General features: G+C 48.1%; 1 protein-coding gene across 4 annotated transcripts in view; it reads right to left on the bottom strand.

The window, feature by feature from the left end:
- Positions 1-1,111: 1,111 nt before the first annotated feature.
- LOC142501076 (peptidyl-prolyl cis-trans isomerase F, mitochondrial-like) overlaps positions 1,112-15,560 on the bottom strand; it is a 163,993-nt gene continuing 149,544 nt past the window's right edge. For all 4 annotated transcript variants that reach the window (XM_075610399.1, XM_075610400.1, XM_075610398.1 and 1 more), the window contains 3 exons: positions 8,734-8,830; positions 4,311-4,386; positions 1,112-1,505 (listed from right to left, as the gene is read on the bottom strand). In XM_075610399.1, coding sequence (XP_075466514.1) covers positions 1,370-1,505; positions 4,311-4,386; positions 8,734-8,830 — 309 coding nt within the window. In that variant the 3' untranslated portion in view covers positions 1,112-1,369. The remainder of the gene's footprint in view (positions 1,506-4,310; positions 4,387-8,733; positions 8,831-15,560) is intronic.

Here is a 15,560-nt window from a genome sequence, read left to right as displayed (position 1 = left end):
CTCCCCCCCTCCCCTTACCTCTGTGCTGGGCGGGGGAGGCTGCATGCTGTCAGCCGCCATCTTGAGTCTGCACATGCACAGTAGAGCGGATTGCGACGGGCAGCTCCACACAGGACTATATGTCCCATAGTGCTCAGGGGGGAGCTGTGCATGTGGAGCAGGAGAGCCAATAGGGCTCAAGGATTCACGCAAGGGAAGGAGTTAGTTTGGCGCGCTAATGACCACTCGCTCAGTCAGGAGAGGGACAGCGAAGGAGACGGTAGTGTCCGGGTGCAAGTGGCTCCCGGACTAGACCAGATCTTCCCCGAAGGCCCCAGCTAGGCCCCTGCCCTTCAGCTTGTGGATGCTGCCGGGAAGGCCCTCAGATAGGGATGTTCTCCTTAGCGTGCTGCGGCAATAGTGAAGCGGTGACCGAACGGCCACGCTGTGATTTGCGTCCTGTGGTCTGGGATCAGACCACGAACCACTCCATAGACTTTAAGGGAGACACTCCAGCTGGAGCTCCCTCAAAAGGCGGACGCCTACGCCGAGGAGAGAGGATTGCGCGGACCCCGCGTCGTGGGCTCATGTTGCAGTCCTGTGGATCCACCATCTCCAAGTTATCCTTGGTCTGGCCTGAGACAGGGTTAGCGCTACTCCCCACACACTCTTTGCGTGGGCCTTGTCTGTAGACACCATGGTGGTCAGGTGCCGAGGCGCCCTCCGTACTTTGGGTGAACCCTACCGGGGTGGTGACTATTGTGTGGGGTCATTGCATTGTGGGGGGTACTATTATCATTATTGTTATTAGTGTGCTAGTAAACCGTTGTATTATAGCTGTGTGAGTGTGTGTTACTATTACTGTATTTTGGTCCTGTGAGGGGTTATCCTGCTACGCTGGGATCCCTCCCAGGTGGAGGCGCTGTGTCCAGAAAGAACGAGATCACCCCAGGTTCCCAGTGGCGGAGGATTAGGCCTCCTGTAAGCCAGACCAGTAAACAGCAGGCGTGGTTCCCATATTCATAGAGAAAGGGGGCTACATAAACATTTCTTTTTGTGTGCAAAGACGAGAATGCCGAGTTCTGTTGTGCTGGAGTAATTTATAGAAAATCCAGGGCATTTAACAGCAAGAATGCATTGAAGTTTTTATTTTTCAGTCAGTACTGTTATCTCAACATTCTCCCCCCTAGCACAGAAGATCCCTCTTCATTGAGGTGCAGTAAAGACTGCACCTCTCAGAAAAGGAGTCCCAGTGCTCTAAAAACCCCAAAGCCCTCCTTCCTATACCATTTTCTTAGCCATGCATTAATCTGCCATTCACAGAAATGTATTAGTCACAGCTCCGAGCTGGTTAGGATGCAGTGAGGGATGGTGGGAGGGCCGGAGGGAGTCAGGCCAGCTGTCCGCACTCTGCGATGACAATTCTTTTTCTGCATTTGCCACTCTTAGAACCAAAACTCTCCATTTTATTGACCACTTTGAAGCTGCCAATAACATAGCCAAACACCACGTTTTTATTGTTCAGCCTGAAATAGGAGAGGGATAAAGATATTAGAAGCAACGACAAGTTAAGACAGGTGGGAGGTAAAAGTGGTCCAAGGCTGGAAGTGTCTCTGTGCACTAAAACCAGATGTAGCTGTAATTGTGCAGGTAAATAACATGTAACATTGTATACACGGAAGCAGGCGGACCAGTGACGAGAAGCCTATTGGTTGCAGTTCAAATGGTTTTTCTAGATATATTTAGTTGAGGACGGGGAATAAATAACCCAACAAAGTGCCTGTACAAGTTTGTGTGCCCCGTCAGTGCTATAATATTTGTTTCACATGTAGACGTGGCTGGTTCTGGCTACTCATCTGCCCTCAATAACACGTAAGTCCTGGTAGATGCAGGCAGTGTTAGGCCCATCTTGGGTTTACCCCTCCCTTCTGCAGCTTCCTTTATTGGCAGGAGTGGATGTGGGACTTGGCCTGTGTGTTGCCCAATCGTTGGTGCAGACCTTGTGCCCTCCCCTTCTGCCCTAAGGCCTGGGACATAGAGGGTTCAGCCGCGCTCCTGCTCTGCCTCGCCTGCTGAAAATGGTGCTTTTTTCTGTCCTTGCAGGCGAGGCAGTGAGCGTGCTCTGGGGGCGGGGTGGAGGCGTGTCAGGAGGTGGAGTGGGAGGCGGGGCCAGTCCCCCGCGCTCCCATTGGATTGGAGTGGTCACGTGACTCACGTGGCTTCCAATGTGACTCACCTCCAAAATTATGGACATTTAAAGTTTCCCTCGGCTGTTCAACAAATCTGTTAGAGCGGGGGGCGGGGCTAATAAGGGAGGGGCGTGTCATTGCCTGGATCGAGGTTGTGTGTATGGGTCTCTGTGTCTCTGTGTGTGTCTGTGATGTGAGATGTGGGGAGAGGGGGGGGGGATGTACCAGCGGGGGGGGAGGGGGAGATGTGCCAGCGGGGGGGGGACGGGGGGATGTGCCAGCGGGGGGGGGGGGAGATGTGCCAGCTAGCAGGAGGGAGATGTACCAGTAGGGGGAGAGGGAGATGTGCCAGCTAGCGGGGGGTGATGAACCAGTGGGGGGGTGGGGACATGTGCCGGCAGCAGGGGAAGATGTACCAACAGGGGAGGGCGGGGCAGGGAGATGTGCCGCCAGCAGGGGGGGGGGGCGGGGACATGTTCCGGCAGCAGAGGGAGACACACACAGACAGAGACAAATCTCACCCGCACTACATCCAGCAACGGGAAGAGGGGGGGGGGCGGGGAGATGTGCCAGCAGTGGGGGGGGGGGGAGCGGGGACATTTATTCAATATTATATTCCCCTGGCGAAGCCGGGCACAATAGCTAATTCTTATATAAAGAGAGAAGAGACAAGAGAAGCACAGGGGGTGAAACCAAAAGCATTCACTGTCCGACTCTTGCGTTCTGCTCAAGGATGTCTACTTTCTACCCCCTTTGTATCTAAAGCCCTCTCCCGCCTTAAACCTTTTTCACTGACTGCCCCACACCTCTGGAATGCCCTTCCCCTCAGTACCCGACTAGCACCCTCTCTATCCACCTTTAAGACCCACCTTAAGACACACTTGCTTAAAGAAGCATATGAATAGCACTGTGGATATTCTGAACACAGGATACATAAAGATTGGCCCCCTGCAGACGCACTTACCAGAACTCCCTCCTACTGTCTCTGTACATTCTCCCTACCTACCAATTAGAATGTAAGCTCCTCAGGGCAGGGACTCCTCTTCCGAAATGTTACTTTTATGTCTAAAGCACTTATTCCCATGATCTGTTATTTATATTATCTGTTATTTATTTGATTACCACATGTATTACTACTGTGAAGCGCTATGTACACTAATGGCGCTATATAAATAAAGACATACAATACAATACAATACTGATGCTTCTTACCGGCCTCTCAAAAATGAAGTTTCTCAATATAACCCAAAACAACTGAAGTGTTTTAGTTTGGCTGTTTCCTAGGTCTAGAGCAGGAGTACGCAAACTGGGGGGCGCGAAATTTTCTGGGGGATCAGGGAGGGGCAGTGTTCACAGAGGCCTTGCGCTCTTCCCGGCAACATTCAAATTAAATGCCGGGGGACTGCGCGAGGCCTCTGTATAGTCCCTAACCTGCTCTCCGGCACCTTCTGGTGAAGCATTGCCATGGCAACACGGCATCAAATGATGCAGCGGAGACACATGATGTTGCGTTGCCATGGCGTCAGAAGCACCGGAGAAAAAGGTATGGGGGTAGAGAGGGCATGCCAGCGGGGGGGAGGGGGTGAGAGGGGGCGGGAGAGAGAGCAAGCACGGGGGAAAAGCAGACAAAGAAGTTTGCGCACCCCTGATCTAGAGCAATATTTTCAAACGTGGTTCCTAGGAATCCTTGGGTTCCCCCAGACACCCCGAAAGGGTTCTGTGCAATATTCAGGTCATTTGAAACTTGCACCAAATACAGTAGAACTTACAATGCATCTGATCTCAGACGCGCTATTAGAGAGGGTTGGGGTTCCTTACAATGCATCTGATCTCAGGCGCGCTATTAGAGAGGGTTGGGGTTCCTTACAATGCACCCGATCTCAGACGAGCTATTAGAGAGGGTTGGGGTTCCATACAATGCATCTGATCTCAGACGCGCTATTAGAGAGGGTTGGGGTTCCATACAATGTATCTGATCTCAGACGAGCTATTAGAGAGGGTTGGGATTCTTTATAATGCACCCGATCTCAGACGCGCTATTAGATAGGGACCACGGAAGAGAGGGATTCTTATAAAGTGTGTAATACATCAGGTGATGCCTAATCCCCCCGTATCAGCACCAACAGGGGAGAACACACTCACCATTCAGTTTCCTCAGTACAGATATAGAACTTAGACCCGTTTGTGTTTCGTCCCTTATTGGCCATCGAGAGGACTCCTAGGAGAAGACAATCAAGATAATTAGTTACATTACTTCCAGTTAACGATACATTGTATCTGCTACACACCACATGGAGACTTGCAGTACAGCAGCTAGTCAGGGACAGTTGCTATTTTTTAATCTCCTGCACTTATACATGTGGGTCACTGGTTACAATGCGGTTTGTTATACAGTGGTGTAGTCCAGAGATATACAACCCGTGATTAGTAACTAACAAATTGATCCACCTCCAAACATGCACAAACATAGCTGATGCCTTCAAGGAGTAGAACAATATTCAGACATTTATTTTCTTACATCCTGTACCTGCTGTATTGTGAAAAGTCTTATCACATTGACCTTTCCACAAAATGGAAAACATATTTTCTCTGGCACCTATTAAAGATGGCCACCATCTTGATGTTTCTAAAACTGCCCTGATCACTGCAACATTGAAAGGTTTGCTGCATTATATTTTCCTGTTACTTATAAAAGCAGCATGTGTTGTATATTCTGTGATTAGGGATGGAGCATGTCACGATAATATCATGTATTTTAATCAATCTGGTGCTTCAGGGGTTAATATACTTAGTTTGGGTTTAAAAATACAATATATTGGGTTTATGACAGGTCAATACTTCTGGGTCTGTGCTGTTCTTCAAAGAGGACCGGTCACAAATGACGCACTAAAAAGGACACGTATTGTTTAGAAAGTCATAAACGATAAGCAGGGACTATTCTGTTAGCCACAAAGAAAACTATACGTTTGTGAATAATTACTGGTACATTCCAGAGTGGGGTGACACACAGCCAGTGGTGGGATAAAAAATTTTTAGCAACAGGTTCTCTCTCAAAGGGAGGGGGAGAGAGAGCCGGGGGGGAGAGAGCCGGGGGGGGGGGTAGAGAGAGACCAGGGGGGGAGGGCAGAGAGAGACCAGGGGGGGAGTGCAGAGAGGGACCAGGGGGGGAGGGCAGAGAGAGACCAGGGGGGGAGGGCAAAGAGAGACCAGGGGGGGAGGGCAGAGAGAGACCAGGGGGGGAGGGCAGAGAGAGACATGGGGGGGCAGAGAGAGACCAGGGGGGGAGGGCAGAGAGAGACCAGGGGGGGGAGGGCAGAGAGAGTCCAGGGGGGGAGGGCAGAGAGAGACCAGGGGGGGGAGGGCAGAGAGAGACCAGGGGGGGGAGGGCAGAGAGGGACCAGGGGGGGAGTGCAGAGAGGGACCAGGGGGGGAGGGCAGAGAGAGACCAGGGGGGGAGGGCAAAGAGAGACCAGGGGGGGAGGGCAGAGAGAGACCAGGGGGGAGGGCAGAGAGAGACCAGGGGAAGGGCAGAGAGGGACCGGGGGGGGGGCAGAGAGAGACCATGGGGGGGGGCAGGGCAGAGAGAGACAGGGGGGGCAGAGACAGGGGGGCAGAGAGTCCCTCTCACATCTCCCCCAGTCCCTCTCACATCTCCCCCAGCCCCCTCTCACACCTCCCCCAGTCCCCCTCTCATCTCCCTCACATCTCCCCCAGGCCCTCACACACCTCCCCCAGCCCCTCTCACACCTCCCCAGCCCCTCTCACACCTCCCCCAGCCCCTCTCACACCTCCCCCAGGCCCTCTCACACCTCCCCCAGGCCCTCTCACATCTCCCCCAGCCACTCAAACCTCCCTCATATCTCTCCCTCCCCTCCTCCATGGCTCCCTGGCTGCACACAGGCGGGGGGAGATGGTATGCAGCGTCAGAGCAATCACTTCAGTCAGAGCAGGATGTGAGGAGCTCTAGCTGCAGGCACCGGAAGTTTCGGGTCAGACAGCTAGATGGCGCACCTCCCCTGCAGTCCTGCTCTGCTCTGAAACATGTGATTCTACTGCCGGTTAATGCACCGGTTCTGCGAACTTGAAAAATTCCACGAACCGGTGCGAACTGGCTGAATCCCACCACTGCACACAGCTTATGCCTTCCCTGGAGGAGTTTATTAAAAATGAGATGTCATCTACTGTACATACTAAGAGTTACATGTGTGTAATTGTGGCACGGAGACACATGCAATGAGGCCAGATATGTGAGGTTTAGCAGGTAATAAGGAACTAATATCCATTTTAGGGGCAAGCTGGTCATACTTGGTCTCGTTGCGTCCATTATGACCGCCTGAATTTACTGATGTGACTGACGTGTGTCTAGGTACTAGAGAAGGGAAGTCATGAGTGTGTTTATACATGAAGGCAACAAGCTTAAACGTCGTTTGGTAGAAGTTTTATACTCTGTCCTAACACCGTCAATCTCACAGCTGATTTACGACAGGGTTGGGCTTATGTTGTTTCAATGGGGAAAAATAGTACATAAAACATAGCAAGGTATTATGAAAATCAGATTTCAACAGAGGTGTGTTTTGGACCAAACATGTAAAGTTTCATTTCTGCACCAGTGACCTCTCTGGGAGAAAACCCTGACATATGGTAACGTAGTGTATAGGGTTTTCTGTTTTATCCTGTTATTTTAAGAAACAGTTCTGCATTTACTGTAATTGTATGTTTTTGTAATCCTTTTTCTGTAATGTAAGCACTGTATTTTTATATATATTAAAACATTTAATAAGTGATGCTTTGTGCTCTAAATGAACTGTTGCACGCACTGGAGAGAGTATTTACATTTTCGGACACAGTGCATAGTTGTACTATAATAAACAGGGACCCGAGAACCTGGCAGATATATTAATTTACTTAATTCTTAGCTAGTGGCAGCGTATAGATATGATTGCAATTGAGTAAGGGTAATATTAACTAATTGAAAGTACCTTGCGCAGGAGAAAGGTGAGTTGGCTAGAGTAGCCGTGTGTATTAACCCTGGTTGCATATCTAAGTCACGTGCTCACTTGTGTGCTGTTTGGGACAGGTGGTATAAGGGAACATATTTAGGGGATATTTACCATTTGAGGGACATTTGTGGAGGTGAAAAGTGGGATAGCTTGCGAGCTGTGTATTAACCCTTGTTCCGTGTGCAGGTCACGTGCTCACAGGTGTGGTGTACGTGACAGAGCGTGAGAAGTAGCTGTGGGGATACACCATGTTTAATAAGAGTTCTACAGGTTCCTACACAAGTCCGTGTCTTCGCTTTGTTAGGCCTCAGCCAGGATAAATGTACGCTCGCTCTCGAGCACCATGACGTCACGCGCTGAGCAAGCTGGAGCGATTCCTGGCCATTTGAAAAGTAGCTTTAGCGCGCACGAGGGGGGCGTGGCCGTGACATCACAGAGCTGGTTTGCCCTCATTGGGCGAACCGCTCACGTGACCCGGCCATCGCACGACAAATACAAATTGTTTTGTCTCCTCAAGCAGCGCTCCTCTGAACTCGCATTACACAGCGCTTTCCTACGCTTCCCCTTTACCCACTCCGCACCCTCAGTTACAGGCGCTGCTCTATAGGTTTTAAATGATAGGTGCTTCCTTTCTGAAATGAATATAGGTTATATTTTAATGTATTAGTGGCTGAATGCACCAAGGAGGGAATCTTTCTCTTCTGTACGATATACAATTCCCTGTTTGCACCCCTTCAGCAAGTAATACATTTGACTAGCTGAGCAGGGACTTTTCTCTATATTACAGGTTGAGGATATCCCTGCTTCAGCACAGGTGGTTCAACCACCTGTGCTGAAGCAAGGATATCCTTATAACCTGACCTGTTGGTGGCCCCTGAAAACTGAAGTTGGCCGTCCCCACTCTACAGGCTCACCCAATCAAACCTACATGCAAATATCATGTGCACTTAGACCAGCGGTGCGCAAACTGGGGGGCGCGAGACTGCCGACGGGGGGGCGCGGGGTTTACAGAGGCCCCGCGCGCTTCCCGAAGGCACTTAAATTAAGTGCCTGGGGAGCTGCAGGGCCTCTGTAAACCTAACTTACCGTGGCTCCGGTGGCTTCCTCCCTGCATCGCCATGGCAACGCAGCGTCAAAATGACGCTGCGAGGTCATGTGACGCCACGTTGCTATGGCAACGTGACGTCATTACGCCGGAGCGCGGGTAAGTTGGGGTTGGGGGGGGGGGGGCGCGGGAATGAGGGGACAGCCGGCAGGGGGGCGCAGGGAAAAAAGTTTGCGCCCCCCTGACTTAGACTACAGAGAGAATAGGATATTGTAGGTCTTCCATTACACTTATTAAATTGTCAGCTCTTCAGGTCAGTGACTCCCTAGCAACCTGTTCCCACGTATGTCTGTAACTTAATGAAAGAAAATACTTTGTGGTTTTCCTTTTTGGGAAAGCCCTCACAATTCCCCCCTGCCGTCATGTTGCTAACATTGGTTCATTTTGCTCCTAACAGGAAGTCCGTGTTTGAATCCCGCAGCTCCCATGTACGGGCGGCCTGACAATGAAACGGGCGTACCTGGCCCCGTGTGCTTCAGCGTGAAATTCTCATCCGGAAAGCGGCTGCCATATATGGATTTCCCGCCGGTGCCGTTGTTATTTGTGATATCGCCACCCTAAAAATGCAACAAAAAAAGGATCCCTGATGTTAAAAGGTTACAATTATTTATTTTATTTATTTTTAGGGGTGTCTTAGTTTTGCTTCACCTTCGCTGCAGTGTGTATCCAGAGGGAGTGTTTGGAAGGTTCTGCGGCGGCCCGACAGCATAGGGCGCCGCCATGTTGTTGCGCAATAGTTGGGGGCACTGTCAGAGGGGAGAGAGGTCGCGCATGCGCAGTGCAAACCGTGCAAATGGCTGGCCAATAAGAAACAGGCTCAGCCAGTAACTACAACCCCCAGTGAGCCTTAGCGAAGTCACCTGACGCCAGGGAGCGAATAGGAGGGCCAGGATCGCAGGAGGCAGGAAAGGGAAGCATGGGGGAGAGGCCACGCTAGTCAGAGGGCACCGGAGAAGCAAGGGGGAAGGTAGTGTGGGCGCAGGGGGTCCGTGACCCACCTGCGTAGGCTAGATAATCCCCTCAGGCCCCAGTATATTCCCTGAGTCACCCTAGCTTGTGGTGCTGCAGGGACGCCCTGTATTGATAGCGACGATTGCCCTTACTATATAGAGGATAGGGACCAGTGTTGCGGAGTGTGATTGATGCCAGTCGTCTGGGACCAGGTTGCTGTGCATCGCTGAATCGTGAGAGGCTGCGTTGGATCAACGGATCCTTTTTGAAGCTTGTTGCCGGTCACCCCAGTGACCGGAAGGTATTTACTAAAGTGCACCAACACCGGTCAACAGGCGCTGATCCCACCTTAGAGAACACTCTTTGGGGACACTAAGTGGAGTGGCCAAAGGACTGAGCCTATATAAATATCTTTAGTTATATGGACACGGTGTGGGGGCACGCGGTGACGGGACAGTGACAATCCTCCTTATGAGAGTGGCCGAGCCACAGGCGTTATAAGACAAGTAGTTGGTTTATAATATATCATATGTTATATGTGTGTTATGCCTATAACCTAAGATAAGGTGCTACCAATGTTTAGTAGTAAACAGTTGCAAGCTGATGTGTGTTGCTGTGTTTCTTGCTTAGGGGAATCTCACTCATTGGGGATCCTGGGTAAGTGGAGGCGCTGCCAGTATTATTATTGTTACCCGAGGCTCCCAGTTAGTGGAGGCCCAGATCTCCCTGAGCCAACAGGTGTGTGCAGGACCAGTAGTCACTCTAGAGCAGTAGGAAAGAAGGCTACATATTTATAAAATGTTTTACCAGGAAGTAATACATTGAGAGTTACCTCTCGTTTTCAAGTATGTCCTGGGCACAGAGTTATGATGACAAATACTGTACATGGTTACAAATACATGGTAACATTACGGGAGCAGGGTTATACACCTAGTTTGACATAGGTTTTGGATGTCAGGGTATCAATGTGCAACCCAAATGTTACATGGGAGTCTAACCATACTGTATGCCCAAGTATTTAAAACTAGTAACAGGAGTTAGGGTGGTGTTAGCTTTGGTTCAGACCTTGAGTTCATTCATTGGAAGCTTTCAACATTTAGCCATGGTCCCAAATACTATTGTTACAGTCTTGTCAGTTTTCAAAAACAGTTTTGGGAAATCCAATTTTCAAGTCTCAAAGTCAGATTGAAGTACGTGTCCATTTCGGAGAGGCTAGGGCTGTGTGCATATAAGATTGTGTCATCCGCATACGTTTGTATTGAAGCTGTAGGAAGATCATTGATGATCTGAGAAGAGTAGGGGCCCCAGAACAGAGCCTTGTGGGACACCACAGGTGATATCCAAGAGGTTGGAATTAGAGCCTGAGATAGACACGGATCTACCTGATAGGCAGGAATTAAACAAGTTTAAAGCATGCTTCCCTATTCCAGAGCACTGGAGTTTGTTTAGCAAGATAACATGATCAACAGTATCAAATGCCTTTGCAAAATCTAGGAATATTGCACAAGTAAATTGTACCAGTTTCATGCCACACTGGATCTCATTGTAAACTTTTAGGAGGGTAGTTACCGATGAGTCATTGCGGTGAAAGCCAGATTGGAATTGGCTAGGGAAAGTTGTCTTGGTATAGTAATCGCTTAACTGAATTTACTGTACTACACAATTTAAAATGTATTAATTGGTATGTTTCTGAGCTGAATTTCTTCCGTCGATTGCTACAGAACTTTAAATGTAATCAGTATGTCTGTGAGAGTTCCTTAGGCAAACCCCTCCCTTAATTGTTAGTCAAGTGGCTGTGTTTTAGAGTACTTTAGACCAGCGGTGCGCAAACTGGGGGGCTGGGGGTCGCGAGACTGCCGGCGGGGGGGCGCGAGGTTTACAGAGGTCCCGCGCGCTTCCCGAAGGCACTTAAATTAAGTGCCGGGGGAGCTGCAGGGCCTCTGTAAACCTTTACTTACCTAGGCTCCGGCGGCTTCCTTCCTGCGTCGCCATGGCAACGCGGCATCAAAATGACACAGCGAGGTGATGTGACGTCATGTTGCTATGGCAACATGACGTCATGACGCCGGAGCGCAGGTAAGTTTGCGCCCCCTGCTTTAGACCATCCGTCTAGGCTGTGTGTCCCATCTTAAGTGTCTGGCAGAGTTAAATTTGGAGTTGAAATTGGAGGTGAAGATTTGAGGAGATCGGGACTCTGCACAACAACAACTTTCCAACTGTGAGAAATTTACTTTCCAAAAGCTGTAATTCTTTGTACTCTTTCTATCCCCCAGTATCTGGGAAGTCTCTCCTCCTGCATCTCACTATGCCCTCCCTACTGCTTTTTCTGTTTACTGTTTCCTCACTCCTTTTGTGAACGTCTCTGTTCTCTCCAACTTCCCCACTCCCCACTGCACCATTATTTATACACCTCTCTCCCAACAACTTCCTTACCCCCCAATAAAAAACACCCACATAAATCCTCTATTCGCACCCTCTATCTACTCCTTCCTGCTGCTGAGGATCTCCCCTAAGCCTGAAGCCAGACATACACACCTGCTCTCACCCACGCCTCACTGTCATCTCTTCCCCTGTAAAGTGTGTTAACCTCTCATTTTAATACTGACTAACCTTAAAGCTTGCCCCAAAAATCAAGCATCCTAATAGCCTGCACTCATGGCTATTCTCCCACAGTCAGTCACTCCTACCACCCATTGTGACCGAGCACTGCCATCTACAGCACTTATTCCCTCACCTGCTGTCTCTGTAAATTCCCCATCAGTCCTCTTAGATTGTAAGCTCTTCGGGGCAGGGATTTCTTTTCATATTGTCTGATTTTGCTGCACTTATTGTATTATTATAATTCCCTGTACTTTATTCTTTGTGAAGCGCTGAGTACACTTTTTGCGCTATATAAATAAAGACATACAATACAATTGGGAGTGAACACATTTTTCCATGACTTTGGATAGTATTGGGAGAAGAGAGAGTGGCCTGTGGTTTGAGACAGTGTTTTTGTCCCTACTTTTGAAGATTGGGACAACTCTGACAGTTTTCCAAGTTTTAGGGATATGTCCTGCAGACAGAATACAGTTGGTTAAGGCCTGGGACATAGTAAATTGAAGCTCGCTGAGGCGCGCTCCTGCTCTGCCTCGCCTGCTGAAAATGGTGCTTTTATCTGTCCTTGCAGGCAAGGCAGTGAGCGCGCTCTGGGAGCGGGGCGGAGGCGGAGCAGAGGCGGAGAGGAGGCGTGTCAGGAGGTGGAGCAGGAGGCGGGGCTAGTCCCCTGCTCCCATTGGATGGGAGCGGTCACGTGACCGCTTCCCCGCGCGGCAAATTTGAAACTTGCCTGTCGGCAAAGTTTCAGAGCCTCTGCACGCATCAGCACGCATGCGGAAGGGGAAACTATATCCGCGCTGATGACAGATGCAGGGGGTTTGTGCATCTGCTCAGCGCGGCTCAGCCCACCTCTGCGAGCTTGAATTTACTATGTCCCAGGCCTAAGGAAGCAATTGGTTTGGCAATGACTGGGGCACCAAGTCTTCGGAACTTAGATTGCAGTAAATCAGGTCCACATTGGCTGCTTAGTTTTAATTTGAGGAGCGCCTCAGATACCGGGACAAATTGAAAATTGTGAGCCAATGTGGACCTGATTTACTGCAATCTAAGTTCCGAAGAATTGGTGCCCCAGTCATTGCCAAACCAATTGTCACTGAAATGGTATCAATGGCGCTAAACACACTTTGCAATCAATAAACGTATAAATATACAAATACAATAAACATGAAAATATAAATATACAACCGGATGGGATTGATGGATGATCTCGGCCAGCGTTGATCAAACATGAAATAAGAAAAAGAAATACATAGTGTAATACTGATAAAACATGTATATGACAAATAGACAAAAAAACAACAAACAAACAGACAAAGACTGACAAAAAATATTAGTATAGCTGAAACACACAGTGGGCTAAAAATGAAGAATTTAATATATTATAAAAACATACACAACAATTAAGCACAATTAAAGGACCCAATCGATATCCGTCCGAATTGCCCGCTTACCGAAGCCAGAATATAAAACCGCAGTGGATATTTTTAGAGAGTATCCCCTCTCACAGTGGCTGGTTCTCTGAACGGCACAGCTTGCAGATGGATTCCAGAATTCGCCGCGTGTTGATGGTGTAGAAATGGAGAACGCGTCCCTCCACGCGGTAACAGGGGCAGGAGATCACTGTCTTGTTGTAAAGCAGTCCGGGCATGCGCAGAAGCGCCCGTCACAGTATTGACGGCACCGCAAACTCTCCTGCTCCTCGCGGTCGCGTTTCATCCAAATGGCGGCAGATTCAAAAGTGCTGTGGGTCACAGAACTGCACGGCTGGGCTGGCAATGAAAAACGGCAGCTGACGGCAACGCGGGGATAACGGGGACCACCCAACGCGTTTCGGAAGCAACTGCTTCCTTCCTCAGGGGTTAAATTGAATAAAGAAGTCCCTGTGTGTCCGGTTATTTATAGGGAGAATTTAAAGGTACAAGAACCTGAATAAAGTCCCGGTCAGGCGCAGTAATCTAAATATAAACTGCGACATGATATCAGCAACAACACAAAAATACATGGAGAATACATAAACAAATGAATGATTAACACAAAAACAGTTGAACTACATATATATAGACACATAAAACATGTAAAAAACATATAGAATTTGCAATCAAATTAAATGATTTAAATCATTAAATATATTATTTAAAAATATAATGAATTAAATTATTTAAATCATGATATATAATATAATATAATAATATAAATAATATTTTTAAATAATATATTTAATGATTTAAATCATTTAATTTGATTGCAAATTAAATATGTTTTTTACATGTTTTATGTGTCTATATATATGTAGTTCAACTGTTTTTGTGTTAATCATTCATTTGTTTATGTATTCTCCATGTATTTTTGTGTTGTTGCTGATATCATGTCGCAGTTTATATTTAGATTACTGCGCCTGACCGGGACTTTATTCAGGTTCTTGTACCTTTAAATTCTCCCTATAAATAACCGGACACACAGGGACTTCTTTATTCAATTTAACCCCTGAGGAAGGAAGCAGTTGCTTCCAAAACGCGTTGGGTGGTCCCCGTTATCCCCGCGTTGCCGTCAGCTGCCGTTTTTCATTGCCAGCCCAGCCGTGCAGTTCTGTGACCCACAGCACTTTTGAATCTGCCGCCATTTGGATGAAACGCGACCGCGAGGAGCAGGAGAGTTTGCGGTGCCGTCAATACTGTGACGGGCGCTTCTGCGCATGCCCTGACTGCTTTACAACAAGACAGTGATCTCCTGCCCCTGTTACCGCGTGGAGGGACGCGTTCTCCATTTCTACACCATCAACACGCGGCGAATTCTGGAATCCATCTGCAAGCTGTGCCGTTCAGAGAACCAGCCACTGTGAGAGGGGATACTCTCTAAAATATCCACTGCGGTTTTATATTCTGGCTTCGGTAAGCGGGCAATTCGGACGGATATCGATTGGGTCCTTTAATTGTGCTTAATTGTTGTGTATGTTTTTATAATATATTAAATTCTTCATTTTTAGTCCACTGTGTGTTTCAGCTACACTAATATTTTTTGTCAGTCTTTGTCTGTTTGTTTGTTGGTTTTTTGTCTATTTGTCATATACATGTTTTATCAGTATTACACTATGTATTTCTTTTTCTTATTTCATGTTTGATCAACGCTGGCCGAGATCATCCATCAATCCCATCCGGTTGTATATTTATATTTTCATGTTTATTGTATTTGTATATTTATACGTTTATTGATTGCAAAGTGTGTTTAGCGCCATTGATACCATTTCAGTGACAATTGGTTTGGCAATGACTGGGGCACCAATTCTTCGGAACTTAGATTGCAGTAAATCAGGTCCACATTGGCTGCTTAGTTTTAATTTGAGGAGCGCTTCAGATACCGGGACAAATTGAAAATTGTGAGCAGCGTTGGGAGAGAGTGGGGCTATAGGGGTACTCTTAGAACGAGGTTCATGTTTGTGGTTTGGGTTGCGTTTTACTATTAACTTAGTACCACACCCCACAAAGTAATCATTGAATGCGTTTGCAATGTCAGTGGGATTTATCAGAGTAATATCCCCCTTAGTGATATTACTTGGCTGTTGATGGTTAGAAGGCTGGAATATATTGTTGATGATCTTCCAGAAGTTAGCTAGGTTTGATGTATTCTGGAGGAGATTGTCATAGTAATATTGGGCTTTTGCGTGCCTTGTTTGCCTTGTGCACATGTTCCGCAGGCATCTGTAGTGATTGAGATCCTTAGTAGTGCCAGTTACTTTGTAGC

The sequence above is a fragment of the Ascaphus truei genome, chromosome 8 (genome assembly GCF_040206685.1).
Source record: "Ascaphus truei isolate aAscTru1 chromosome 8, aAscTru1.hap1, whole genome shotgun sequence".
In the NCBI taxonomy this organism is placed as follows: Eukaryota; Metazoa; Chordata; class Amphibia; order Anura; family Ascaphidae; genus Ascaphus; species Ascaphus truei.
This window is presented reverse-complemented; position numbering and strand designations above follow the sequence as displayed.